Source organism: Cyanistes caeruleus, chromosome 1 (genome assembly GCF_971803275.1).
Source record: "Cyanistes caeruleus chromosome 1, bCyaCae1.hap1.1, whole genome shotgun sequence".
Lineage (NCBI taxonomy): Eukaryota > Metazoa > Chordata > Aves > Passeriformes > Paridae > Cyanistes > Cyanistes caeruleus.
Genome location: NC_141701.1, coordinates 93934666 through 93960537, shown reverse-complemented (window position 1 = coordinate 93960537; position 25872 = coordinate 93934666). Strand labels below are relative to the sequence as shown.

The following is a 25872-nucleotide window of genomic DNA, read 5'->3' as shown; positions in this document are numbered from 1 at the left end:
GCTGGTGTTATTTTCAGTGCAGCTAGAGAATATAGTAACTGAGGACTGCATCAATGCAGAGTGATTGGTGTAGTATGAAATCAATGTGTTTGAGAAAAAAAAAAAATCTGAAATCCGGATATTCCAAAGGAGGAAGGGTCTGAGAGAAAAAGTATCAATAAAGATTGAGGAATCCTGCCTGGTAGCATATGAGGTAAAACTTAAAGGTAAAAATTGTGTTTGGCTTTACATGTGTGGGCATCTTCCCTGGCAGACTATGGTGATTAGCCTGGTGCATTAGGGCAGTGCATTCTGCTTTCTGATTTGGGCAGACAGCAGAAATACCTGAGGATAAATTTCAGTTACTTGTCAGCTAATAGAACTGGGTTAATTTTTTTTCCCCTATTTACAAAAAGTGTTGTGGACAGCTCTGGTCTTAGGAAGATAGTGGTAATTCAGCAAGACTGGGAGAGGAGAAAAAGCAGTCTTTAAAAAAGAAACTTCTAGAAGCAGTTCATGTGAGGGTGTAAGAATTGAAGAGGTTTAGATTAAATATAACTGGCAGAGTTAATAGTTGAAAATGCAGGAACTCCAGGGAGAGGAAATTAGGAGTTAAGAAAGCAGAACTAAGGATTTTGGAATAAAATTGAGAAATAATAATGTAACTCTCTTGGATTTTCAAGAAGATGAGTTCTTCACATTGTCAGCTGTTCTCTCTTTGGGTTTTTTTAATGAAAATATCCATAGTGTGCAAACATCCTCATTAACTGTCGCTTCCAAATTTCATTACTCTGCTATAAACTGTGGGTAGGTCACATTTGTCCCAAAAGTCAAAGCAAGAACACAGCATCATACCATATAGCTGACTTGATAATGAAACCTGCATCTTTCTCTGAGGGTGTAACTATTCTGGACCTTGTTTTTGCAGGATGTGATCCATGGCTCAGACCACGAGGCAGTACTGCAGCTAACTAACCTTGTGGAAGGAACCTATATTTTCCACTTGAAAGTGACAGATGCTAAGGGAGACTCAGATGTTGATTCAGCAACTGTTGAAGTGCGGCCTGGTATGACAATTAAAAGGTCATCGACATGTTGTGAATACCACATCTTTGTTCTCCTTTTCACTTATTTATCCAGATGTTGATGAGAATCTCTCAAGTTAAAACACAGAGGAAACAGGTCTCTCTCTTTCTGCCTTCTTACTGTTCTGTGACTAGGCCCAAGTGTGTTAAAAGGTGACATCAGGATTCTTAGCTACTACAGTTGCTGTAGTTGGGATCATAAATAAATAAAAATTATACTTACTACTTAATATTTTCATTAGGCTTTTGTTGCTTCTCTTTCATTTTAGGGTTTTTGTTTCTTTTTCTGGTTGTTAATTAGTTTGGCCAATAGAAAGAGATGGGAGCTGACCATCAAATTTAAGTACAAATGCTGCTGTTTGATGGTCAAAAGTGTGGCTTTGTTTGTTTTCCTTCTTTCATCCTGAAAGACCAAAAAAATCCTAAAAGAATTTCAGGGGGTTGTAAATGCAGATGAAATAGGTAAATGATGGAAGTTGAAGTCTCAGGAAAAAAAGTCTGAAATCTTGGGTCTGTCAACCCCTGATTTTATTTCTGTTCCTCAGTTTACTGTTGAATGTAGTCATAGTAATTGGATTATGAGTCTCATGGGATATCTGTGAAGTTTGTTTTGTTTGCAAGACACTCTAGAAGTTCAAGCACCATATAACAGAAACCTCTGTTTGTAAGGGTAGGCAGGTACCTGTTATTTCTCAAATTTACCATCCTCATTTAGACTTGCTCACAGTCTTGCATGCTACAGTACAAGTCCATCTTTGGTTCCCTTTACCTGGGTGGTATTCAGTAGTTGATAACTAGCAGGGAACTTGGTAATTGGACTCACCTAGTGCTTATCTCTGACTTTAAGACGGCAGCATTTAGGGGAGCAGAAGTTGCTCTTCTGCACGGAAATGTGTAAATGCTGAAAGTGCACCCTGAAGTACTTTATTTCTGTTCATAAGGTGGATTACTATCTTAGGACCCACCAGGTTTGTTTCATAGAGAATGTGACAAAATAAGCTGAGTACTTCTCTAGCACAAAAGAGTTGGCTTATCAGTGATATGGATCTTGTGCAGAAAACTGTAGTATTAATGAATACTTTCAAGTTCTGCATATTGGTACTGAAATATTTGCCAGGTTCTGAAAGAATAACATGTTCTTCTTCTGTCAGATCCCAGAAGGAGTGGTCTGGTGGAGCTGATCCTGCAGGTTGGAGTGGGACAGCTAAGTGAGCAGCAAAAGGACACTCTGGTGAGACAGTTGGCTGTACTGCTGAATGTTTTGGATTCAGATATCAAAGTTCAGAAGATACAAGCCTACTCAGATATAAGGTACAAATATGTCTTTCTGTGCCAGAAAGACTTGTGATTTCTTTGCTTGTCTCACAGCTCATAATTGGTTGAAAAATAATATTTCCTAAGATGTCAAAAAATGCTATACTTCTCAACAGAATATACTTTAAAAGGTGAATTTCTTCCATGGTAGAAAATTGATGAAGTAAACTCTATGGAGGCTCAGAAGTGAAGTTTTTTTTTTTTTAAAAAAAGAAATCCCATTATTTCTGTACAGATTTTTTTCTTTTTCCTTTAAAGGAAGTGCATGCATATATATTTCAGTGTCTTTTTTCCATACAGTGCTGCTATTTTTTTCCAAATGCTGGATGGAGCAAGATAAACAGACTTTCTCACAGTGAAGCAAGTATTGTATTTCAAATTAAGGTCCCAGCTCTATTTAATCAAACCTATTTTATTTCACCTTTTTTTTCTACTTCTTCTCCGTGGTTTTGATATTCTTAATATTTCATAAACATTTTCCAAGGTAACTTGTGATGAAAATCCATTTTTTGCACAGAAAGCTCCACAGTGGACTCTCTCAAATGTAGTATTTTACTGTAAAGGAGAAATACTCCCTCTGCTTGATGTAGAGTCCTAGAGATGGCTGTATGTACCCAGAGAAACTTCTCACCATGGTTGGTAGAACCTGTTTACATGAGTTAGCTTTAAATTATTTCTTGTCAACTACTTGGTAATTTAAAACCTATTTTGGTGATTAGTTCTCCGGGAACCTCTCAAAATTTAAAAATGTAGTGTGGAAAGGCTACTATTTATAGTTATGATATTTTTAATCACAGCTTCTCAAATTAAAATGTTCCCTGAAGTGTCTGATACAGGATGAGATCAACACCACCCAACTTAAAAGCTGTGGATGACAGGGCAGGAGAGCTTCCACATCAAGTTCTCTTGAATTCAGTTTCCTAAAGTTGGTGAAACTGCTTCAGAGTGTTTTGGGACAGGCTCTATATGAGAGTGGAGGAAGCAAATGTATACATACTTCTTAAAGCAAAAGTCACATTATCCTCTTCTGTCTTCTGTGAAACTGAGAATCCCTAGAACTGCTGATGCTCCCAGCTCAGAATGAATATCAGTTGATTGTTCCATGGACAGTTCCCTAATCTTGATCAGTGGTGACACTGGCTTTCTAGAAGCAAAAATGACTAAACTTTATACTTTATTGCTGAATGCCTGGCAAAAATTATCTGTGACAACGGTCCTGACCTTCGCTGTTCTTTCTGTAGCACCGCAGTTGTGTTCTACGTACAGAATGGGCATCCTTCCACAGTGATCAAGGCATCAGAAGTCTCACGGACTCTGCATGTGCAGCTTTTGAAACAGAAGGCTGACTTCTTGCTTTTTAAAGTCCTGCGAGTTGACACAGCTGGTATGTTTTGGATTGTGCTTGCTCATCTCAGAACTTTGCAGACATTTGGCTAACACAGCACCTGAAAACACTGCATGAAGTCTTTCTGTGTGCCATCTGGTGTCTGGGCTTGGTGGGTGTAGTTTTACAAAAGATGATGTTGGAGACAATACTTAAAATGCTTCACAATTTGTGATAGGTAGAATGCTGCCAGTCACTCTTAAAAGGCATCATCTGTGTCAGCAGGCAAAAGCACATCTTAATCTGGTCTGTATTGGGAGCCTGTGGAATGAGGATAAAGATACTTTACATACTACCTTTTCTTAGCAGATGTGTGAAACTTACTATAGCCATAAAGTAGATATGTTTCATATCTCTGCTTCCCTCAGGGCTGTTAGAGTTCAGTAAATAGGCTTGTAATCTAACTTGTTCTTGTCTGCCTGTATCAGGCAAGATGGGTGACTGCTGTGTTACCCATTAGTCTTCTAATCTTTGCAATGTGCACAGGCCACTGGGGTTTCCTATAATGAACTCTTTCTTTTGCCCAAAAAGATGCTTGAACTTCTAAGCTTATTTTAAGCTTCACTAGTAGTGCCTACCCTTTATAAGCCTTAGGTACTTCAGACAGGACTTCTACAAAATTTAAAATCAGGACACAGTAATTCATGTACAAACAAAATAAACAAGCCCTGGTGATAAAATAGTCACTGATTGTGTAGTAAATTCTGTCTTTATATACTGGTTGAAAAGGTTGTTGTTCTTTTATAAATATAATCTGATTACATTGTTTCTCCTCTTAGCCAGCAGTCTGCTAGACCATAGATCTATTTGATACATAACCCCAGTGGAAAGGGAGTTTCAAAACATATCATAGTGTTATGAGCCAGATGGTTTGCCACCAGTCTAGTCTAAAATTAAGAGGATGTATGACAAGTTGTCCATTTACACAACTGACCCAGTGTTTGGTTCTGTTCTTAGCCTGTCTTTTGAAATGCTCTGGACATGGGCACTGTGACCCCATAACAAAGCGCTGCATTTGCTACCAGCTGTGGATGGAAAACTTGATTCATCGTTACCTAAATGATGGAGAGAGTAATTGTGGTGAGTTTGGGTGCTGTGTCTTTCAAGAGTAACTTGCTGTCATGTGAGACTGTTGATTATTTGTTCTCAGAATGGGGAAGACTTGAGGGAAGACCAAAACAGTCTCTGTTTTTCAGCCCAACAATAGCTTTCTATAGAAAGATATTTGAATAATTTCTTGAAATGATATTTTGACAGTAGTAGCCTAAATTTTAAAGAAAATCACTATTTGATGAAAAAAATGTGAGAACATGGTCATGGGAGGGAGATTTTGCAGCAATTTGGGGCCAGTTGGAGGGGTTGTACAATAACATGGGCTTTGCAAAGCTTTTGAGTAGGACTACTGCAAAGTTGGAAAAGAGACATCAATTTCAATTTCTCTGAGTGGGTGGTTGACGCTTCAGTGCCAGAAGTATGATCTGATCTAAGCAAAGAAAACATCAGTGATCAATACTGACCTTTAGAACCTGATAACAGTGGTAACTGTGAGCATACATGTATTGGAGTTCAAATTATTGCACATCTTTCTGTATCCTTTCCTGTTTTCCTGGATTTATACATGTGAATATGCAGGTAGAAGGTTCTACCTCTAATCAGCTCTTCTTTTGAAGCACAACTAAAGTGCCAGATCCAGAGTACCTCTCTTTCAGTTAGGGAATTGTAAGTGAGGTGGTAACCATGACCCTTTGCAGGGCTGTCAGTTCCCACATAGGATTTCAGGTATCTTGGGATAGTAAAAGGTATTTGAGAGGAAGAAAATTTTCTAATGTGCACTTCTAATCTTAAAGCTGAAAGATTTTTAGGAATTCATTTAAGAATATGTTTGTGCTTAGTTTTCCTACATTCTTGTTGCCGCTCCCCATTCCTCAGGACTGGTTATTTTAATAGAGTTGTATTAAAAATTGTTTTATTCATGTGACCTTACAAAGCACTGTTGTATTTCTTTTTTCAGAGTGGAGTATACTCTATGTGACTGTATCTGTTTTTATTTTGATTGTGGTCATGGTAGGGCTTGCCTGGTTCTGCATCTGCTGCTGTAAAAGGTACATGATTTGTGTTTCTTTTTGATGAGATAGACACAAAAATTGCACACAACCACCATTATTTTAGTCGAGTCCATAGCACTAAACTAGTGAGCTCGTTTTGGACATGTGAGAAGCTTCCTGTAGCTGTTTCTTTAGACACATACTTCTTTTGAAAAAAAGGACTATCCATTTGTGTGTCTGTGTTCTGCATTACGAAAACCAGAAAGTTAATGTTGCAGTATCCTTTGTATTAAGTGATAATTAATGTTAAAAGCTGAGAGTATACTGCAGATCTTCATTCTCTTACTGAGTCCTGCAAGTACTCCATGCTAAGAAAAAAAAGGCACACCCTGAAGGTCACTGATGTAGGAATGTTCTAGGCAATGGGAAAGGAATCTGCTTCCAGTCTGGTTTCACCCTTGGACAGGAAGTGTGGGTAGCTAGACTGCATGTGGCTTATAGGTAAGGAGTACTCTAGTGATTTCAGTCATGCAGACTTCTTGCCTTCTCTTTCCTTAAACAGGAGCATTCATACTACTGAATGTTGTTTCCTTCCCTGCCTCCCCTCCAGTCTTCCCTAGTGAGCTGATAAGAAATTCTCTTTCAAGTGACAAGCCCTACAAGTTCTGTCACTAGAGCAAGTGTTTTTGCTGAGGCTCAAACAGCTCAGCAAATAGATAGCTTGTTCAGATGTTAGCAAAAATAAAATGCCATCAAAATCTTTCTGAATTTTCATCTTTTTCTAGGGTGTCTTTGCAGTATGTAAAGGATGTGTAGGAGTCAATGCCAATTTTATTTTTGTGCTTGAAGGAACAGTTCTGTTAATAGAAAACTTTAAATAGTAAAGTGTGTCCCATTCCACTCCCGCAGTGTGGGATGGAGCCTCAGAGGCTTGTGTGTATTGGATGATTATTTGAGGGATTTTTTATGAGTTCAGCTGCTTCTGTCCTTTGTCCTCATATGGCTTGTGCCTGAGAATGAGGACTGATTGCTACAGGTCCATGTGAAACAGAGGAGGGAATTACAGCACAGAGAGAGATTCCCTTTGCCTTGTGGAAACTACATGAAAAAGACTGTGTAGACTTAATATTTGGCTGGAGATTTGGAGGTTTTAAAAACTTTGAGTTGCCAGATGAATTGTACAGAAGATCATGGAGGGGAGGCCAAGGCTGGCTGTTGCTGTAATGCTGGCTGAACAGTAAGGTAGCTTCTCCAATGTGAACTGTGGGGGCACATGAATATTCATCTACTGTGTTTGTAGTTACTATGTTGAAATTGAGCAAACTGTGGCTTAGGAGAGCAAATCAATCTGCCTTGCTTTCTTCATCTTTCTGTATCAGTGAAAATTAACTATACTGTCTTGTCCATATTGTACTGCTTTATTAAGGTATAAACTGGAAATATTTTTAGGTAGAGGTGACAATGACATTCTGTGTATTGGGGTATGTATATGGAAAGGAAGGGGGGAAGATTTATGTGCGTACATGAGAATTAAATGTCTTTTTGGTTATTATCTTTTAGCAGGAAGAGAACAAAGATTAGAAAGAAAACGAAATATACCATCCTAGATAACATAGATGAACAGGAGAGAATGGAGCTACGGCCCAAATACGGTACGTGCTATATGGCAGCCTGGGAACTCACCCACCAAGCGTGCAGCCAGTGTGTCTGAATTGATACCTGTAGGCAGGAGGAGCCCAGAAGCAGGCCTACAAGTTTGGGAATGGCAGAGATAGACAGTGAAGTGGTTGGGGGAGAATCAGTTCATTTTTTTAATAAAGCTGTGAGCTCAGCCTCTGCTCTGAGCTTCTGAGTTTATCTTAATTTAGAACATTTAATTGCCCCACAGATTTTCACCATGTAAGCCTTCCTTCTCTGCACATGCTTTAATTTGGAGCTGTTTCTGTTGCTGCACAGCAGTTCCCTCCTGACCCATCAGTGCCCTGTTAGACATCAGTAGATTTCAGCAGCTGTTCACATATCTTTTAATTTACCTGACTTTCAGTTTTTAGCAGGGGAAATGTTTGAATCCAAGGAAATAAAGTCATTCTGAGAAACTGCTGTCCTAGAAAGAGAGAGATAATGTTTGTGTAGAAACCATGACCCTTCATTGCCACTCATGTTAATAAGGTGGTTGAGTGGACAGACTGATTTCCAGATTCAAGATATTGAAAATACATTGGGTGTGTACTAAAATAATCTAGTTGTTTACATTTAAATTTAAATACATATATTCACATTTCAGAGCCATAAACTGATGGGTCTGCAATGAAGTTATAAGAGTATCTGAAATGGTATATGATACTTCTTAAGCCAGTTTTTGTATTGGTGTATGCTGTTTTTATGCATTGCACTGCAGAGAATGTTTTCACTTACCCTTCATATCACAGCAGGAGAGAAGATGGTTATATGTTACTAAAAACCCAAGCCTTTCTAATGAGTTTGTTTTTATTTTTTATTGTCAGGTATAAAACACAGAAGTACAGAGCACAACTCCAGTCTGATGGTCTCTGAGTCAGAGTTTGACAGTGATCAGGACACTATCTTCAGCAGAGAAAAGATTGAAAGAGAGAATTCTAGAACACTTATAAATGGGTCCCTCAGAAATGGAGTTTCCTTCAACTACAGCTCCAAAGACAGATAACTGAATGAGGGTAAAAGCACAGAACGCACTGGTGAGACACATCTGAAATATGTTGGCCCACCTCTGTTTTTCCAGAACCAAAATCATCCTCAAATATCAACTAATTGCAGATTAAATTTTTAGCACAGATAGGGGAAGGAAGAAGGAGGGAGAAAGGGTGGATGGTCAGCTATCTCCTATTGTCACCATTATAGGAATAAGAAAAAGCACCTCTTATTTCTTGCATGTTCTGTGCTGAATGTTTGAACTTCAGAAGGCCTTTTTTTCTATATCACTGCTACAAGAGTAGCCAGAGCTGTTCTGCTACAAGCTCTGGTAACTAACAATGGCTTACAGATTCATATGTGCTCCTAATGCTCTCTTTGAGAAGTGGTATGATTTGCAACAGAAAAAGCCAATATAGATGAAGTTCCTTACAACTATAGAGAGCAATATATTGCCACAGGCTCCATCTTAATTTTCAGTTTAGGATGGAAACACAAAGAGCATTTTTAGTACATTGTCTTTATCCAACTGTACTTTGTGACTTCCTTTTCTAGGGTAGTGTTCATTGGGTGAAAACATTCTTGTTTTCAGAGAAAGTTAACAACTAGAGCAGTTGCACTGGATCAGCTGTAATGTAACATGGTATATCTGAGTCCTGTAGGATGCAACGTTCCCTGTACTCACATAGGAGGTGTGATGTCTGCTGGGAAATCCAGACTTAGGTTGCTTCTGTAATGATCAAGTTGCTCTGGCTCTGCCATGTCCATCCATGTAGCAGGAAGGACTTGGTGCAATGAGCCTTGAGAAGCATTTTGAGCGTCCCAAACAACCTTTTTAGATCACTTTGTGGAGTTCTGGACCTTTTAAGACTGAATGCTCAGCTGAGGTGAGTTTTCATCTGCCAGCATCAAGTGCTCAGTTAAAGAATGTGCTGGGCTCTTGTGCTGTGAAATGTTTGTGGCAAATACCCTGTGTGGAGCAGGAGGTTCATTGTACTTTCATTGTCGTGGTAATTGGTACTGAGCAGTGTTTTAGATTGAACATGAGATTGTTTGACTTTTTCCTCTCTTGCTGTTGTGTGACTGGATGTGTTGGCCTAAAGAGATCCTTTTAGGTCTTTGGCAAGGGTAGGTGTATTGCAGCTCTGACATTGTAGTTCACAATCTGGGTCATTTCTTCACAGTCTGCTTGTTAGGCTTTGAAATCATGGCCCCAAAACTGCTTTTGAAATCCACGACTGAAGACCTGACTTTTATACACAGGGCTCACTTGTGGGGGCATGTGTGTTGGTGTTACTGTTTAGCCATGACCAGCTATTCCTGAGGGTCCTCTACTGATATACTGAAGTCTAGGGCTGAGATGGAGGCATGATGTGTTTTGATGGAGAAAACCTTTCTCTGGGAACATTTTTGAAGATTTTTTTTTTTTAATATTTTGGGAGTTTGTTTTGGTTTTGTTCAGGTTTTTTAATCCAGTGGTAGAGAACCCATTATCAGAGGATGAAACAGTATAGGAAGCAGTTTAGAAGGTTTGGGGAAGAGACAAGCCCATTTCCTTCATGAGGAATAATGTAGAGAATTTTGGGGCTTTCTCTGTCCTTTCTTAGAAGTCTGACACAATAGAGTAGCTGGGTTGAACATTTTAGCTTCTGTGCTTCTCTTATTAATGGACTTGGGCAACAGTCAGAACTGCCTAGGCTGCAAGAAATCAGTGGCCAAAAGTAGCAGCAACATAGCATGCTCATAACTTGTTTCATACTTTTGATTCTCAAGTGCAGTCATCAACAGTCCCTAAGGCTACTAATTCAGCACTAAGGAGTAATTACCCTGTGTGAGCAGCCCTGCATTTTTCTGGAGAAATTTGTGTGGCTGCAGGAGTCATTGTGGTGGGAGAGGCTGGGAAGAGAGAGCTAAAAAGGGCTAATACAGGTGTTGTTTATGTTTTTCCCGTATTATCAGCAAAGTGCAGTATGAATGGTATGATTTGCTTTCTTCAGAAACCAACTCTGTGTATGGGGGGTGTAGGCTATTTCTTGAAACCTATTTTATCACACTCTCCCTTGTCTTGAGAGTGTGCATGTGTATATATATATATATATTTTTAAATAACTTGGTCAACAAAAGCAAGGTCAGCTTCTGATGTCTTTCAGTTCCTGCTCCAGATGTGTTAACATAATAAAAGCAGTGTTCACTTTAAAACATTCCTGAAAAAAGTTAAAGCTCACTCAAAATAGTAATTTATTTCTTTCCTTTGAAATCCAGACGCTGGGCTTAATCCATTATGAACAACTACACACGATGTTCTAGCAGGAATTATTCTTTTGAAACGTGCATTTTTAAACAAGCAAATAAGTTATTTAAATAATTTTGAGTTTGTATGTGCTGTGCTGCCATTGATGTTTCTGCTAAATACTGTCTCCAGTGTGCCTTTATCTATAAGCTTACCTTCTAGGACATGTCAGTGCAGTCAGCAGCCTCTGTTGGTTTTGTGACTTTAGTGACTTATGTCTTTTGGGTTTATTTTATGTTTTTTAAGCCAGTGCTGAAACCTAGGATGTTCTTCTTTGAAGGTATTGAAATATCCTTGTTTAAAAAACAAACAAACAACAAACCCCACCAAAATCAAAAACTGTTTCTCTAGTAAAACAAGTCCATGAATCATAAACCTGCATTCCTTAATGTTGCAGAATTTCTAGGACTATTCCCTTGCCTGCAGACATACACATGGTGGGCCCAGATCTTTGGATCTCTGGTAAGTTCATGGGCCATGAGAACTTATGCATGATTTGGCTGTTTCTCACTTCAACAAATAAGAAATTAGACCAATTTCTCATTGTATAAGGCCCTAGCAAGTGGAAGTTGCTTAGTAAATTCAGTTTTCTAGATGATATTTTGACATCTTTGTTGCTAGCATATTTTAGCTATGTTTTTAAAGTTGAATATAGTTAAAATTTTCCAGCTGCTTTTGATTCTTCTAGTTTGATTATTCCACCTGCTTGGAAGGAGAAGTTATTCCTCTTACCATAATAGCAGGCTTGCTTTTAATATATGGCACTTGTGCAGAAGCTGAAAGCAATAATTTCTGGCTCTCTGAATTTCTGGTATCACGTTTGTGTCACTTGGCCAAGCATATTTGCATCAGGAATTTAGGAGAGACTATAGCAAGCCTTGTATCTTGATTCAGTATAATTGTCACTTCTAGAAGTACTGCTTTCTTGCAGAATGTCAGTTTATACCATGAATGAAAGGGTCAGAAAACTGGCTGTAATGATGCAAACACAATGGCAGAATTTGGATTCTAATGGTTTGGTTTAGGTTATTATAGGTTCCAAGCAGGTTCGCAGTCCTCACGTTTACTTCTGCACACTGTTTTCCTGCACATACAGAAAGAGTACTGGCAGCTGATTTGTAAAGCAGGGATGGGGCTATTCCCAAAAGACTAATCTGCACTGAAAAGCAGAGGAGACCAGATAGAGCTTGTCCTGTGTGGTTCAGTCTACTGAAAATAAGGAATAATTCAGTTTGGAACTGCTAAGGTACTGCCTCTTGATGAAGGCAGGCAGTGTGGTGATACTTGCAGTGCCTCATTGCCTTGAAGTGTAAGGAATGGATTTTCATTTGGATCTTGGTTTTACACGCACAAGCAGGGATTGTACAGCTATGTAAAAGGACTGCTTTTGTTTGCATTTTAAGGAAGAAGGGTATTTTGGAAAAAAACTTCCTAAGCATTAAACAGGTTCAGTACCCAATTGTAGTATCTAATGCAGTACATACACAGCATGAAACTTCCATGGCTGTGAACAGGTAATTGTCTTGTGGATTTTATTTTCCTAACCAAAATCATAGTGCAATATGGCAAAAAATTTACCTTGTCAAATCTGTTGAGATCCACATCCAAATTCTCTGTCCTATGGTTCAACCTGTCATATTAGGTAGAGGAAATAAAACAAAATGCAAAATGTCTAACTACAGATAATTGTTTATTTGCATAGGGTTATTCTTGGTTTTTGTGTAAGAATAGATTATCAGCTCTGACCTTTTAGTAAACAGTCTTACTCTCCCTGTGTCAGATGCATCAGATAAAAGTACTGTTCAAGCATCTTGTTCTGTGCTGTCAGCTGTTTGATTATATGATGTCAGTTTTCCTTCCCTTGGTCTCCTCTGGGCAAACAGAAATGCACACACGTGCAAGAAACTTAACATTAGAGAGTGAGTGCATGTGTGTGTTCTCTGTGCTGGTGCTCTTTCCTCAGATATTGTGATGTTCTTGAAATAACTGGGTTCCTAGGCAAATGTTCTATTCCTGCTTTTAACCTTAAGTGAAACTCATTTTGCCCCTCAGTATACCAGTAACAGGCAGCAGTCAGGTGCAGCTTCAGGATGGTAGTAATAAAATAGCAGTAAGTATAGTCCTCTGACATTTAGGTGAGGTTTGAGAGAGGAAAACTTTCTTCCAGGAGAAGGGAAATGGAATAGAGGTGAATTAGTTTCTTAATGTCAGTTATTTGGATCCCTAACTTGAATACTAATCCCATACTTCTGCAGCAAAGAAAAAAACATTTAATGTACCTTTTATATCCTTAACTTCCCAAGGCAAAGGAGGAAAACATAAAGTTTAGAAATAAAATTTTAAGAAGGAAACAAAGGCAAATGATTTTTGCACAGGCTATGAATCAGGTGCAGATGAGCTGCACATCTGTATTTTGTGTCTGTATGAAAGCACTTCTCCCTGTGGGTGGATGGGTGAGCTATTACAGAATTTATATTAGGAATCTGTTTCTAGAAAATGTTATTTATTGCAAATGCTATTGTATTGTAACTGGAACCATTTCTGAGCTGAAATTACTACATTTATGTAACTATTAATAAAGTTTTGTCTTTCCTTTTAGAAACTTGTCAGGTACTCTTTTAAGCATGGTATTCTATATCGGATACAACAATCAGGCCAGGCTAATAGACATATGTTGTCTTCCATAGCTTGTCTGTACTCAAACATAAAAGCAATGCAGTAGCTGATTCCTTCCCTCCCTACTGACAGAAGCATCTTTTATTAGAGAGGCGACATCCTTCAGTAGATCAGAGAGCAGCAAAAAATAAATAATTTACTGCACTTCACAATGAGTTTTCATGTGGCATTTTTCCTTACTTGGTTTAATTAGCTAAATTTAATTTAATAAATTAAATTAAATTAAATTAAAAATTTAATTTATTAGTGTATAAATAATCACCAGCTGTCATGCCAAGTGTGGTGGTTTCACAGATGTTGTGGCTTACTCTGTTACCAAGATTCCATACTTGAGTCCTCTGCTTAGCAGTAATCAGAGATACAGATGTGCAGTACAACCCAAAATATGCTGTTAGAAAGGGGTAGGTTATGCCACCTCTTTCTGAACTGGAAAAGAAAAATCCTTCCATCATTGTATATTAAGTTTGTGCTGAATAGTGATAATAAAAGGTGCTATGAGATACAAGTGTCTTTCTGTACGGAAAAAATCCTGTGCCATGAAAGGAACTTTCTATGTCTGTTTGGATACATGGTGCCACAGTCTAGGTGGTACCTCAAAACCTTGCCACTGGACTGCAAGGGAATACTGGTAGCTGAATGAGCTGATGCGATACATGTGCCCTTTGTTGAAGGATGGAATCTGCCCCTTTGCTATTGTACTGTACATTTTGGGAATGGCAGTAGCCCTTCCCCATCCCTGTGAGTAGGTGGTGCAACAGAAGATAATCGGCATGGTTCCAAAACAACTTCAGCCAGTTGTGCTGAGCAGCTTTGGCACACGCTGATGAAGTGACTAAACCATGAACTTCACATGGTTCTTCTTGGAAGGACCTAAGCAGGAAGTTTTGACCTGGAAACCCTTTAAACAAGCGCTAAAATGTAACTTAGAGCTTCTTAACACCATACTTAAATCTTTAAGCTAGCTAACTTGTTAATATCTAGTAGAATACGTAAACATAGTTTCTTGAGAGCTTGTTAAACAGAGAAGACAGGCAGTGGAGGCAGTGGCAGTGGGTGTGGGGGTGTGTGAAACAGGTGTTTAAGGAGTACCTTAAGAAATAAAATAGAAATTGGCCATGACTGTGTCCAGTTGAAAATTAAGACAGTTTCTCAGGCTTCAAGGCTGTGTTAAATAAATAGAAATAAAAGAGCTCCCAAGAGTCTATTTTAAATCTTAATGAATGAAATAAAGAATTATGCAAATAATCACATTACAAAAGCAGGGAAGACACTAATCTGTTTTGTGATAAAATGTTTGACTCAGCATAAAAGACTAGCATACAAAATGACTGATGGCATATTACTATGCCAAAGTAGTCCCATCTATTTTATTTAGATTCAAGAGACTGTAATTGGGGGTACCAAAATCTTACACTTCATGAACATGTGGGTACATGTGGCTGCAACTGGGGTGCTGTGTCCAGTTCTGGCCCCTCAGTTTAGGAAGGACGTTGATGCGCTTGAGCGTGTCCAGAGGAGGCAACAAGGCTGGTGAGGGGCTTGGAATGCAAGCCCTTTGAGGAATGGCTAATGGCTGAGCTGGGGTTGTTTAACCTGGAGAAAAGGAGACTCAGAGGTGACCTTATCACTCTCTACAACTGCATGAAAGGTGGTTGCAGTCAGGTGAGGGTCGGTCTCTTTCACCAGGCAGCAACTGACAGAAGGAGAGGACACAGCCTTAAGCTGCGGCAAGGGAAATTTAGGTTGGACATTAGGAATAAGTTCTTCACAGAAAGAGCGATAAAGTACTGGAATGATCTGCCTGGGGATGTGGTAGAGTCACTATCCCTGGATGTGTTTAAAAGAAGTTTGGATATGGCATTTGGTGCCATGGTTTAGTTGAGGTATTAGGGTATGGGCTGGACTGTCTTGAAGGTCACTTCCAACTGTAGTCATTCTGTGATACAAAGAAGTGGTGTCTTTTCCAGGGATAAAGCTGTCAGAACAAAATCTGTGCAAAGCTGAGAGACTGAACTTAATGTGACTGTCAATTTGTCAGTTCAGCACTGAATAAGGTAATAAACAACAACATCTGGTGCTTTCATGGAAGTTATTTATTGACTGAAAACATTTTTTAATCACAGTTTTAATATCCAGAAATTGCTAAACTATCACAAGTGCAATCAACACAACTGAGGTGTGAGAATTCAAGTAAGTCTTTTGTTGAAGAATCCCAGCTTTTGCTATGAAGACAACTTTGATTATTCTGTGCTTAACTGATGTAGACTTTACTGACATGAGGACATTATGCTGGAATTCAACCACAATCCAGTCTAGACAAAGGTATTTTTTTAAGTTTCTTACAAACATTATCTTTAATTATTGTTTGTGCTTGTTATCAGGCATTGTAAAAGATATTATTTGCTAAAAAAAATAAACACCCATTAGAAGTGCTATTATCAGAAAAGACATTAAGATTTTAAATGTACCAATGCATCTGATCAGTAACTTTGCAATGAAGAGAGTAAGAGTTAAATTATTTATCCTCCAACTGCACTGTCCCAAGAAGTACACTCACATTAAATGCTACACTCTCATACAGCTGTAAATAAGATGATTTTAATTTTGACCTTATACTGCAGTTCACAGGCAGACATAATTGAATTTCAGTGGCAGATATTCTACCTGTGTACAATACCTGTAACTATGCCTGCATCAGTGTGTTGTGGAAGCCAGGAACCAAAGCACAACCTTCTTTTTCCCAGTTGTTTTTTCCAATTAATACTACATATATCAGTAGCCAAGGCTGCCGAACAGCCTTCTCCCACAACACTGTGTTTCCCAAATTCAGGCAGCCTTTGTACTCAATAGTGTAACCTTAGAAGTTGGCAATAGGAAATTTTCTTGCTTTAGTGTAGAAAGAGGCCATCCTTTTTGTGTTCTTGACAACAAGCACAGATAACAGTACTAAGTCCTCACTACCACAAATATGCAGGTTTGGTGCATTGGGAATTACTGGAAGGGCAGTAAATCCCCTTTAACTGCCCTTTGTTTGGCATGATGCACACAGTACTGACAGAAAATGTGCTCCAAACCCACCTAGTCTCAACTGCTACACAAATACAACCATAAAAAATATATTTAAAAAGAAAGAGTAGCAGTCAATGCTACTTTATGTGCGCTTTAAACAAAAACCCTGTGAAACTCAGTGCCAGTTTGCTTTCCCTCCCTCCCCAAGTCTTGTGTTAACTGGTACCTCTTTGCCTGATGGGATAAAATATTTTAAAATATTTAATTTCATGGGGTAACATTCATTACTTTATAAGAAGAAGGGCTCTGTTGCCTTCTTTTAGTTTTAATAATGAACACAAGAAACAAAATTTATTCTACTTAACTTCTGCCATGCTGATTTATTCACCAAATTAACATTGCACATCTTTTAAAGTGCTTTGTTTGACTGCCATTAAAACAATGTTTAAACAACATTGTTTATTTCATATTAAGGAAGCCTTATATCTTCTTTTGAAGATGACAGAATAGTGAGGTGATGTGTCAAAGTCTCACCTCTAACCAGCACTATTTAAATCTATTAGGTCACAAAGGGGTCATGTTCAAGGGTTTTCTAGACCTTCCTTCCTAATTGACCTTCACCTGTATAACCACAAATACAATTCAAGACACAAAGCCCACAGGGATAGATATCTGCTCCTATTCTTTGAAGGGGATGAGTTATGTTCCTTTAGACACTGAACAACATTTGTATCAGGGACTGTACTTCTACCCGAGGAGAGTCATGGTCTTTTCATGGAAGGGAGGGATTTTATCTGTATCATTATGTCACCACTTGTGCTTTCTTCACACAGCCCTTACAATTCTGCAAGATGTTCCTCATGCTTCTCATTAAGCCATCAATTTTTTGTCCTGGACTGTCCTGCTCACAGGACTGCTGGGGCTAGCAGGCATCAAACAAGGGCTATATTTCATCCGAGACATGCAAGCTGTTAGGCACAAAGTACACCTCTTTGCTCAAAAACCTAAAGCTGAACAGGCAGCAGCCCTGCAGTCAGCATTATCAGTGCTGAAAAAGCTGTCTGTTAGCCTATGTGGATGCCTAGATATAGCTCAAAACAATTCTTCACCTTGTGTAAGCAGCAGATTCTCTCACAATTTAAAAAAAAAAAAAAACAAAAAAAACCCAACCAAACAAAAAGAAAACCACACACACTTGCTTCTAAGGTCGCATAACCACACTAGAAAGTGTCAGTATTTACACAAAATTCTAAAGGGAGACTGCCATCCCAAAGCCTCCCTTATCCACACTGAAATACTAAAGGTAGTAAAAAATGGTGGTCTCGTTTCCCTTGCTACAGGTTACAATCTGTTTTCATTATGCACAAGTTCTCCCAGTTACACCAGGATAATCCAACAATAAATGTACATCCCTAGTCATTACTAAAAATAATGGACATTATGATCACATTGCTGAAAAACTGGATGTATAAACAAATGTAAAAACATTTGGCAGCACAGAATACCATAGATATCTCTATACACACACAGGACAGGGTTGATTACTTTTAAAGAAGGTAGAAGTTTCATTCATACATATTTCTGGCTCAAGAAGCTTATTTAAATAACAGCACTCTTTACCAAGTTGTGGAGATTGTGCTGTTTGAAGGCTTTTATAATCCTCCAAGGCAGACATATTTTATTTCTAAGTATTCATCAATGCCATATTTTGAACCTTCTCGCCCTAAACCAGACTCCTTTACCCCACCAAAGGGACACTCCACTGATGAGATTATGCCTTCATTAACACCAACCATTCCAACTTCCAGCTGTTCTGCAACTCTCCAGATCTGAGCTGGATCTTGGGAGTAGAAATATCCTGTTGTGAAGACACAGAGACACATGAGTGAAAATCATAAGAACAATTGCAGAAGACTGTGAAAAAGAGACTTAATAACATTCAAAATCATCACCCCATAACACTAAAGCTCACAAACCCACAGAAATACACTTATCTGACAGAGAAGCGTACCTGCTAAACCCACATTAGCTGCATTTGCTATAGCAACAGCTTCTGCTTCAGTCTCAAATCTGTCAATAAAAAGAGAAAAAATAGAAATGAGGTCTGCAGTTCACCTGCTGTCTTGCTGACTTACTGACAAGAAGCAGTCTTATCAGGAATTAAAGTGTCAATTTATTTTTCCCAAAAGTGTACATTAAAATGCTAATTTAATTTTAAGTTTGAAACACTGAAGTGTCTACCTCTTAATTTAAACTGCAGTTAAGTAGTTAAGATTACCTTAATTCCCTCTAGGTACCTGGATGGTTCTGAGACATTTACTTCACATGGTTTAGCCTACCTATTTCTCCATCTACACAGCACTCTCAACTCTGAGAGGTAACTGCATGTTCTTCCATCACATCCAATTGTTCTGCACAAAGGCAGGGAAGGCTTTAAGGAGAACAGACCACTTCGACTCATCCTCTGTCAGAAAAGCTTAGGACTAGCAAATCACATGACAAACTCAGAAGTCCTGTCTCTTATTTTGTACCACAGATCATGAAGCTGATGAAGGTTTTGCTGCTATCTAGCCTTGCTTAACGATTGCAATACTTTAATTTTCAAAAAGTTGCAGAGATGCTAAAATCAGGTCAAGAAAAAGAAACAAACAAGCCACATATCCAAAGTATGTTTTCCACTTACCCCAGTACCCCAGGATTTTTACAAGAGTTGCGTGACATACAAAAATATTTTTGTCTTTCAAATCTTGTTTATTCAAAATAATCTTTCACTGTTTTTTTAGTTGTTAATTTTAATCTGTAGAATTAATAATCTTACCTGATAACTGGTGCTAAAGGGCCAAATGTCTCCTCTTGGGTGCAAAGCATTTTTGTTGTAACATTAGTAAGTAATGTTGGCTCAAAGAAATTCTTCCCCAAGCTGTGTCGCTTCCCTCCAGTCACAACAGATGCTCCTTGAGAAACTGCATCCTTAATGTGTTTCTCTACCTGAGGCATGCATAACAAAAATCTTAAAGTCAGCATTTAAGAATGAGCAATAATACACTTCCCATTGAAAAAATAATACTCTCCCAATATTTAAGAGAAAATTTTGAAGAGGGGTTTACACTTTGCAGAAGATCATTTGCAATATTATCTAATTTCTCTTCAATTCTTGTTTCTCTCAGTCTGACAGAATTTCAGAGGGATAAATTATGAATTGTGGTCCCCAGCCCACTTTTCTGTAGAAATTAAAAGCATACACCTAATGTGAGAAAAAGCTTTTGCAGGACTTAAAACTGAATCTTATATCAATGATCAAGCACTATGGAAATGGAAGCCTATGATTGCCATGGAAAGAGAAATAACTCTCAAGATGGAACTGGCAAAGAACATTTTCCTACATCTATATGATTCTATGTACTCCCTATATTTACAATTCATCTAAAGACAACAAAGTAGTAAGAAAACTAAAGTAGTAATCCCCACCAAGAATACAGTCCTTTGAAATTACAGAAGGTGACTATATACAGTGTTCATTTGTGTATATAATTGTACTGATACACGTATTACACTTCTGTGATACAAGAAGGAAAGGCATGAAGGAATGAAATTCAAGGACTGCATCCTTTGTCTCCCAAATAAATGAATGTTTTCCAATTCTTTTATAAAGAGAATCTGGCAGCATTTATGTATAATAGATTCAAACCAAACCTGCATGCAACTGAGCTGTAATATCTTACTAAGTATGGGCCACTCGACTCAATAATTTTTAACCTTAGGAAGAGTGAAATATTATAGAAAGTGTGATTTATTAGAATTTCTTAAAAAATAAATATTCTTGGAATTGCAGGCCACCCAAAACAGAAGACCCAAAACATGCACATGAAGTTTCAAGTGATTACAACATCCAGAGTTCTGGTATTTTTAGCCCAAATAAATTGTTTTGCCTAGCTTTCGTCAAAAAGAAACACTGTTCCTCAAAAGAAATTGTCAATCACAGTGCTTCAGAACTGCGGGATCACTGTACAGCTCTCACAGTGTTTCAGATTTCAGTGAATGGACTTTGAGAAAAGCTAGGGAATAATCAGGAGGAATCAGTTTCTCCTACAGGAGTCTTCTCTTTCCCCTAATGGAAGCAGGGGGATGATACATAAACAGCCCACATCTGTTTGTCTATATATATGCATGGACTTGGGGGACAGAACATACTTCCAGCCACACCACAAATATGTTCTAATAAAACAAGGGAAAAAAGGTGAAACATAAATGTAAGGATATTTTATAGATCACAAAAAGAAAATTAGGATATTAAAAATGAAATATTTACTTATACCTTCTCCACTGCTTTTTCATTTATTAGTGGTCCTTGGGTAGTTTTTGCATCAAATCCATTTCCAACATGAAGTTCTTTCTCTATAGCTTTAGCAAACTTTTCCACAAATTCATCATGAATTCCCTTTTGCACCAGGAAACGGTTTGTGCAAACACAAGTCTGAAAACAAACAAGGTAAGACAAAACTCCATTAGTTTATATGGTATTTAATCCATCCATTAATTTATTCTGGCCTTCGTGCCAAAGAATCAGGTTACTACACTGATATCCCCTGCCTCTCCTCCCTCATCCTAAACTGTTACCTAGTTATGCCATTTCTTTCACCACCCATTTCACTTTAGAAATACAACTTCAACAAGCTGTTAGTGGGTGTGTGAAATATGTCACACTGCTAAGTTGCTTACACTGGAGAAATACTTTTTGAGTTTTGTGGATTCAGATATATGGATCAACTAAGGTCCAGAAGCTGCACACAACACTTTCTAATTAGACTGCAGAATGCTGAAAATTAAAAATCTCAAATCACATTTAGATTAGAAAAAAATTACCCCAGACCACTAACTCCTTTATTATCTGAGTTTGAGTTTGCTTTCTTCCCGAAAGTTGTTTCTAAGTGTTTTCAGTGGTCTATATATTTCTGCTACCCCTTTGCTCTGACTGCATCCTATTTTGATTGCTGCAGTATGTGAAAAGTAACAGCTTCTTATCTTTGTCTACAGCAGCAGAGGTGCCTTTTATGACAGATCTTGTCTACTGTGGGTCTGATGCCTTAGTGGTCCTTGTCCACTTTTGTTTCCTTTCTTTCTTCCCAAGATTAGTTATGTCTTATGTTATTCAAGAAAAGTTTTCCCTATCAAATGACCTCCCAGACCTACTGAAAATTTAGTGGTTCTCAAAAGCTGGAATTTGTCAACTTCATGTTTACATGAACATGAAGCCTGTGAGGCTGGAACAGTCTCCACACAGCCCTTCTCAGATGACTGTTCTGGAAAGTGATGCTCTTAAAAATGTTTTGACTCTAAATGAAATACATCTGAAGCAATGCACACTTGAATCTCGTCTATCAATTTTTAAAACTATCCCTTGTAGAAAAAACTATCAGTGTCTTAATAGACTGAAGCAAGATGGTGTCATTCACATGTTCTCCAGTGAATTAAATATTAACAAAACATATGAAAAAAACGCCTTATTACTTCTTAAGCTCTTGCAAGGGGTCCTAGAGAGCATCATCTTCTCAAATAGTGGTGCTACTGACTGCCATGTATGTTGTGAAAATATATGGGATTTCAGTGTTGCTATTTAGACTTGCTGGTAATTAGCTTTAGTGCTCAGAGCCATGCATGAGCTCAGAACTTTCTCTTCACAGTGAAGCGTTCTGTGCTTTCCTTTTACATGAAATAGCTTATTTACAGCTTGAACTTTATGTACAGCTCTTCACTGTCTAGAAACATGGACAAAAATTCTCACCTGTCCCGAGTTTCTATACTTAGAAGCAAGAGCTCCTGCGACAGCCCGGTCCACATTGGCACTGTCAAATACAATAAAAGGAGCATGTCCTCCAAGCTCCATGGAAACTCTCTTCACTGTGCCAGCTGCGTGTTTCAGCAAGATCTGTAGGCAACAGAAGAGACACACACATCTGTACCTCTAACAGATGTTAACAGTGGAATCATGGATGCAAGGCAGTGAAAAATTAACTCTGGCAAGGAAATAATCTGCATCTTCTCTACAATGCTAGACCATCTCCTGTGACAAAAAATAACTTTCATCCATTAAAATCCTTAAAGATGGAATTCTGGCCAAGGACTAATGCAGAGAAAGATTTTGATCAACTTTAGGTCAGGTCAAGCTTATACACTGATATTGTCAACTTTTTTGTGTTTGTTCTATTCTTTTTTGAGAATAAAATCTTGATTACTCTTGCAAAAGTTTTTCAAGTCCTGATAGACTTTGGCATTATGATTTGCCTTGATACCAGACTTTTTCTTCATTCTCCACACAGCCACCCTTGAGAATTCCGTCATTTTGTAGCCACATCACAAGGTAATCAGAGACTCAATTACATATGGCAACAAGATTGCTTATTGACTAAGGTTGATAGAAATTATTCCAGGGCCTTACTCCTCTAATACTTTCTCTCAACTTCTGAAGCCATTTTTTAATGGAACCTTTGAAACTCAGTTTCAGTGTTCCTATTAGTATGTTGTCACCTTATGATATTAACCAAGAACATTTTGTACAGGACTGTTCACACTACAGTTTAATAAAGGACAGTTATCAAGAATTGTAGACAGGCATCCTTTTGTGAAGTACTGATGCTAAAACATGTAAACAGTATCTCAAGAGGAACACAATTATTTGGACAATCTGTGTACAGTAGCCAGAAAAGAAGGCTCCGTATAAAGGCACACACTTTCCCCCTACCTTTCTAGTATAACCACAGTAATAATCTTCAAGGATATTCTGTCCACGTATGTACCTTTCCTGTTGCTGTAGAGCCAGTAAAAGATATTTTGGATACCAATGGATCAGTGCATAGAACTTCCCCTACAGCTGCTGTCTGTTGTCTGGAACAAGGGACAACATTGTACACTCCTGCTGGGATTCCAGCCTGGTTTGCAAGCTGCAACAAAAGAAAAACAGAATTTGCATTATTAGTGCATTTTTTAAGAGGAACAGTCACTTAATGATTGCTCAATGTTTTGAAGAATACAGTCTATAAGTCAATGGAAGCCAAAAGGGCTCAGCACAACCAGGAATTGATACCACAGGTGCTTGAGAGAGCAGTTTTGCTCCGGTTAAGCTGTGTCTTCAAAAGAACCAAATTAAAGATATAAGGATATTTTGAGTATCAAAATGGCCAAATCCATTTTGAGGCTCTAGACCATATTAGAAACAATTTGCAAAGATTCTCACTAAACTTAAACACCTGCATCAAGTCAGTTTGTCCTTTCTTCACATATGAAGCTGGCCAGATCTACCTTCCAAGCCCATCTGACTCCCTGTTTACAGTATCAGTCCATTGCTGAGGTAAAGCTTAGCACTGAAAACTCACCTCCCCAAGAGCTAATGCTGACAAAGGTGTGTCCTCTGCAGGTTTCACCACCACTGTACAGCCAGCTGCCAGAGCTGCACCAACCTTGCGGGTAATCATAGCGCTGGGAAAATTCCACTAGGAAGAAAGAAAACAGTACAGTCAAAGTTAGGAAAATTTTCCCTCCTTTTTTGCAGAAGTGACATTTTGAACTGGGAGCTGAGCTGACAACCTTCACTTGACTCTGAAGAGTTCAGCTATGCTTACTGGGGTTATAATGGCTGCCACTCCTACTGGCTGCTTCAGCACCAGGACTCTTCTGTCTTTTGCAGATGCTGGAATAACATCACCATAAATCCGTCGAGCCTCCTCCGCAAACCACTCCAGAAACGAGGCTGAATACACGATTTCACCCTGTGCTTCTTTCAGAGGCTTCCCCTTTGATTAAATCAGATTGAAGATACATTGTAAGCACCAAACAGAAGCAATATAAACAAATTAAAGGATTTTGGAGTTTTTCTTCTTTTCAGAGTACTTCATGATCCCCTCCCTCTGACATACACTGTGATCTCCACAAGATTGATTGCAGTAGCAATAGTTGTGTGGATTCAATATACCATCATTGTATAGTCAGTAATTCGTATGCTGTGCCTGGATTCATACCTGCCCAGGACAAGGAAGAAAAATAACAAATGTAGCATGCATTTATTTACAAACTCTGAGATAGCTGCTATTATCACTCTGAAGAAAGACACAAATAATGCCAAAACAGTCACAAGTTTATGCCAGGGTCATTTGTTTTGGGAGTATTGTTTGGACTACCCCCAGATCTGACCCTGTGGACTGAATGACCATTAGAAGCTGTGACACCACAGCGGAGCTGCTGAAGCATCTTCCAGCAAGGTTTTGTCTGAAAGGACACCAGTTTGTGAGCTCCCAGAGTACTCAGTGATCCAGACTGTGTGAGTCCAACTTGGAGACCTGCGTGATTTTTCCCAGTCACAAACATTTCTGCCACGAGGACCGTGGTTTAGGTGGATGTACACTTTTGCATGCCATGAAGCACAACACGGGTCTGGTTTCCTCTGATTAGGTACTACCGTCATCAAACCAATGTACTTTATGTCCGGAGAAGGAGTGTTTGAAACGTCACCCACGAACCTGGCAGAGCAATGTGAGTGCACAATATGCCCGAAGTTATTTAAAAGGACACGATGGCTAACTGGTGAAGCGCGCAGGGAGAGGTTTGACAGCTTTACTTGGTGTCACCGTTCGCTGCCGGTGTTGGCTTTCCCAGCGCGAGTGTCAGCACGGGGCAGTGCCCGTGCCCACCCCCGCCGCCTCACTCACGTTCTCGGCTGTGATGATCCGCGCCAGCTCCTCCTTGTTCTCCATCATCAGCTCGTACCATCTGCGGAGGCGCGCGCTCCTCTCCTGGCAGGAGGGAGAGACAAGGCTGCCGTGGCCGCCTCACGCAGGGACGGGGAAGCGAGGCCCCGAGAGACCCGACCGGAGCGGGCCGGACCGCCCCGGGCCCCCCCACGCCACCACCTCCCGCGGCCGCTCACCTTGGCGGGGAGGCGGCCCCAGCCTGCGCCGGCTTCGTGCGCGGCCCGCACAGCCGCCCGCGCCTCGGCCACCCCGCAGTCGGACACCCGGCCCAGCTCCTCGCCGCTGGCCGGGTCCTGCACGGGGAAAGCGGCGGCCGTCTCCACCCATCGGCCGCCCACCAGGCCGCCCCGGCGCACCAGGGCTGCGGACAGGGCCCGGCCGGCGGCCCGCGCCGGGGCCGGGGCGAGCGGCGCGGGGCGCAGCAGGAGGCGGCGGCGGGCGGCGGCGGCGCCCCGCGGCAGGAGGGTGGCCATGGCCGCGCTGCGGCGACAGGCGGCGGGGCCCGGCACGGCCCGCCCGCACCGCCCCGGAGGAGGAGCTGCCGGGGGGCCGGGCCAGAAGCGGCTTCTCGCAGGGGCACGGGGGCGCTGGCACCCGGCCAGAGGCACCCGGCCTGCCCGGGCAGGGGAGGGAGCGTAGCCGAGGCGGGGGGGGTGGAACTTCTGCTTCCCTGAGCCTCGTT

General features: G+C 39.8%; 2 protein-coding genes across 4 annotated transcripts in view; one reads left to right on the top strand and one right to left on the bottom strand.

Moving 5' to 3' along the window:
• KIAA0319 (KIAA0319 ortholog) overlaps window positions 1–13366 on the top strand; it is a 56197-nt gene extending 42831 nt beyond the window's left edge. For 2 of the 3 annotated variants that reach the window (XM_023919628.2, XM_086842882.1), the window contains exons 15-21: window positions 908–1046; window positions 2216–2375; window positions 3620–3762; window positions 4720–4842; window positions 5774–5864; window positions 7368–7459; window positions 8312–13366. In XM_023919628.2, the coding sequence (XP_023775396.2) occupies window positions 908–1046; window positions 2216–2375; window positions 3620–3762; window positions 4720–4842; window positions 5774–5864; window positions 7368–7459; window positions 8312–8490 (927 nt within the window). In that variant the 3' untranslated portion in view covers window positions 8491–13366. The remainder of the gene's footprint in view (window positions 1–907; window positions 1047–2215; window positions 2376–3619; window positions 3763–4719; window positions 4843–5773; window positions 5865–7367; window positions 7460–8311) is intronic. The other variant, XM_023919629.2, reaches the window with a different exon arrangement.
• Window positions 13367–15512: 2146 nt separating this feature from the next.
• On the bottom strand, window positions 15513–25664 carry ALDH5A1 (aldehyde dehydrogenase 5 family member A1). The gene is made up of 10 exons (XM_086842869.1): window positions 25367–25664; window positions 25149–25232; window positions 24066–24236; window positions 23820–23936; window positions 23244–23387; window positions 22232–22375; window positions 20765–20923; window positions 19268–19437; window positions 18461–18519; window positions 15513–18307 (listed from the first exon to the last, which is right to left on the bottom strand). Exons 1-10 carry the CDS (start codon window positions 25661–25663, stop codon window positions 18102–18104), a joined length of 1551 nt encoding a protein of 516 aa, XP_086698995.1. The 5' UTR covers window position 25664; the 3' UTR covers window positions 15513–18101.
• Between the last annotated feature and the right edge of the window lie 208 nt (window positions 25665–25872).